The 2,664-nt window shown below is 39.7% G+C and overlaps 1 protein-coding gene across 1 annotated transcript; it reads left to right on the top strand.

Annotated features, from left to right (window-relative positions):
• Positions 1-618: 618 nt before the first annotated feature.
• On the top strand, positions 619-2,604 carry LOC129571786 (mediator of RNA polymerase II transcription subunit 24-like; the record flags this gene model as incomplete). Its single annotated transcript, XM_055451637.1, has 3 exons — positions 619-677; positions 862-1,469; positions 2,317-2,604. Coding segments are annotated over exons 2-3 (894 nt in total), but the record flags the coding sequence as incomplete, so codon positions are not given.
• Between the last annotated feature and the right edge of the window lie 60 nt (positions 2,605-2,664).

Genomic DNA, 2,664 nt, shown 5'->3' with positions numbered 1-2,664 from the left:
CTCAAATTCTTTGCCACTCGTTCGCATTCATCACGTCGTGAGCAATAAATAATGATCGATTGGTATTCAACAAATCGGGGCTCTTTGAGCAGTTGTATCAAGGCAATATCACGATTATCATCGCATGAAATGGTTAGCGTTAAATTATCCGGCAGTGGAATATCACTAATAACACCATCTAAACCATCTGGAATCCGTATATGTTCCACAATGCTAAGTCTAAAAAGTGATTGATCAAAATCAGTTCGTTCGAAAATAAATCGAAAATTTCACAAAAAAGCTAGCGAAAGAGATACCTTGTTGAGATCGTGGCTGTTGCCGTCAAACCCAAAACAGTTTTTATTTTCAGTTTATCATATCTATGGTTGAGATTGAGAGTGGAGTATGTTTTTTCCTCGATTTATATTTTTGAAAAGGCGAGTATGTTTTCTGATGATTCTGTTGGCGTTAAAGTAGAGTATGTTGTAGGACCGTTTAGCCTCCGCGGTTTTCACGGTTCTCGCGCAATTGATAAGAGATAACAACATGGTATCTTAAACAAAGTTGTAGTACTCAAGGTCTTCTATAACTTAGCTTAAGACAGTTATCTCCTATCTCTTATCATTTCCACGAAAACCGCAAAAAAACCGTGTCAAATCTCTCAGAATCGAACCAAATCCAGTTGATTTCGATAAGTGGTAAGTCATCATTGAAGTAGGGATATGTTGGTGCGTAAAGCCAATTCAGACGATTTTCATCATCGTCTTCCATTCAAAGTTTTTTCAAATCCATTTCCCATTGAAGATCGAATTCAAAGATCAATCAATTCGTAAGTATAAGCATGCATCTAGCGTCGTTATAATTGCACTATTTCCTATTTAGAAATGCAACCTGCGGAATATTCACCGGATGTGGTAAAAGCACTAGATACACTAATTGACGATCCAACATTGGATTACCTAGACACGACTTGTGGTTGCAACACGATTGAGTATTTGCTCAAGGAACTCAACAAGCATAACCTAATCAATTCACAGCATGTGCAACAGTTTGCATCTCAACGTGATCCAGTCATGGTGTCACTGTCGAAAATGGACTTGAATCATCAGCCATCGTCGATAATTCAGCACCTGAAGAAGGCTGAAGCGCCACTGAATGGGATACTCAAAGCGCTGGACAATGAGTATAATAAGATGCAAGAGCCGGGCATGTTGGGCATGTTGTGTGAGCTACTCTCGGGTAATAATTTTGAGCTGATACTATCCGTAGCGACAATGGAAGGTCAACTAAAGACATTCGTATCGCGCATGATTCGATGGAATGAGAAATCGAGGCAAGTGGGTGGTGAAGTGAATAATACCGCAGTGAATCGATCGGCACTGTTCGATGTAACGTTTCTTACAGTCACTCCACATGCTCGTCGTTTTGTCCAATCCAAGCATCGGTTCGGGCATATTTCTATGCAAGATAAATATGCTGAGCATAGATGCGTACGGACGACCGTGCGACGAACGTATCACCAGAGCCATCGTTGTTTGCTGTGTATTCATACACACACTAACGCGTGCGTCTCGCAATGCACGGTCGGCCCGTATGAATACAATACACAGCAAACAACGATGGCTCTGGTGATACGTTCGTCGCACGGTCGTCCGTACGCGTCTATGCTCGGCATATTTATGCAGTATAGAACATCTAGGTAAACATATTTCTATGCCCGAACCGATGCTTGGTCCAATCTGAGAGTACTAAGTTTCCGTGAGTGATACGCAAGATGGCAGCACATTAAATGGCGTTTTATGCACAAAGTAGATACTTGAGTGTAAATTATGTTAGTGGCGTATCAAAATGAAGGTTTAAAAAAAATATATTGTCAATATAGAGCGTGTGGTGTGACTGGTTTCTTATTTATTACTTATTTATTAGTTATTGATCTAATACAGATCCTTTACAATTGTCGCTTATCTTTAATTGCTTTTACATATTTATCTCTTTCTACACTATTTACATATTCTGATTTTCTTTCATTAAACTGTCTAACTGCTGACCAAAAGGGCTGATTTTGCAAATATCCACTCGCGTATGTCGGTAATTTTAATAGTTCTGTGTTTCGAGTTGGCCTACTGTTATTCCATATCAGTTTCGAATTTAAAAATTCTGAGTCCAAATTTTGATGAATTAGATCATATATGAGCACTTATGTTGACATTCATCGTACAAACATACGGATCGCATGTTGTGCTCGACGGAAACGGTGATACATTCTTTGAAAAATGGGTGCGTGATTTCATGATTGAGAAAAATCGAAACAAATCCGCCATGAACATGGTGCATCAGTGTGAACAAAGCAAAGTGGATGAGTTTCTGACGAGCATCAGCTCAAACGATGGCTCAATGGCAAAAATACCGAATCTGAAATGGCATGAAATCTGCTTGATCTTACCGGGTGTACTGTATCAATTGTTAGTCGCTTGGGAAAATGATACCATTTCAGCGGCCGATGTTATCGTCCACTTGGATAATATCAAAAGCAGACTTTGTACATACTCAGTGTGTGCCGCTTCATGGCTGTGTTCATACATGCAAATCGTTCGTGATGATGAACTATTGAAACCATTGAACATGGTACAACAATTTGTTACGCTCAACACGAGCGATGAAATGAATGCCACAAACAACGAACGC

Source organism: Sitodiplosis mosellana, unplaced genomic scaffold (assembly GCF_009176505.1).
Source record: "Sitodiplosis mosellana isolate CC-2019 unplaced genomic scaffold, AAFC_SMos_1.0 Smas_scaffold_3360, whole genome shotgun sequence".
NCBI lineage: Eukaryota > Metazoa > Arthropoda > Insecta > Diptera > Cecidomyiidae > Sitodiplosis > Sitodiplosis mosellana.
The sequence above is the reverse complement of the archived record's forward strand: the minus strand, read 5'-3'. Positions and strand labels throughout refer to the sequence as shown.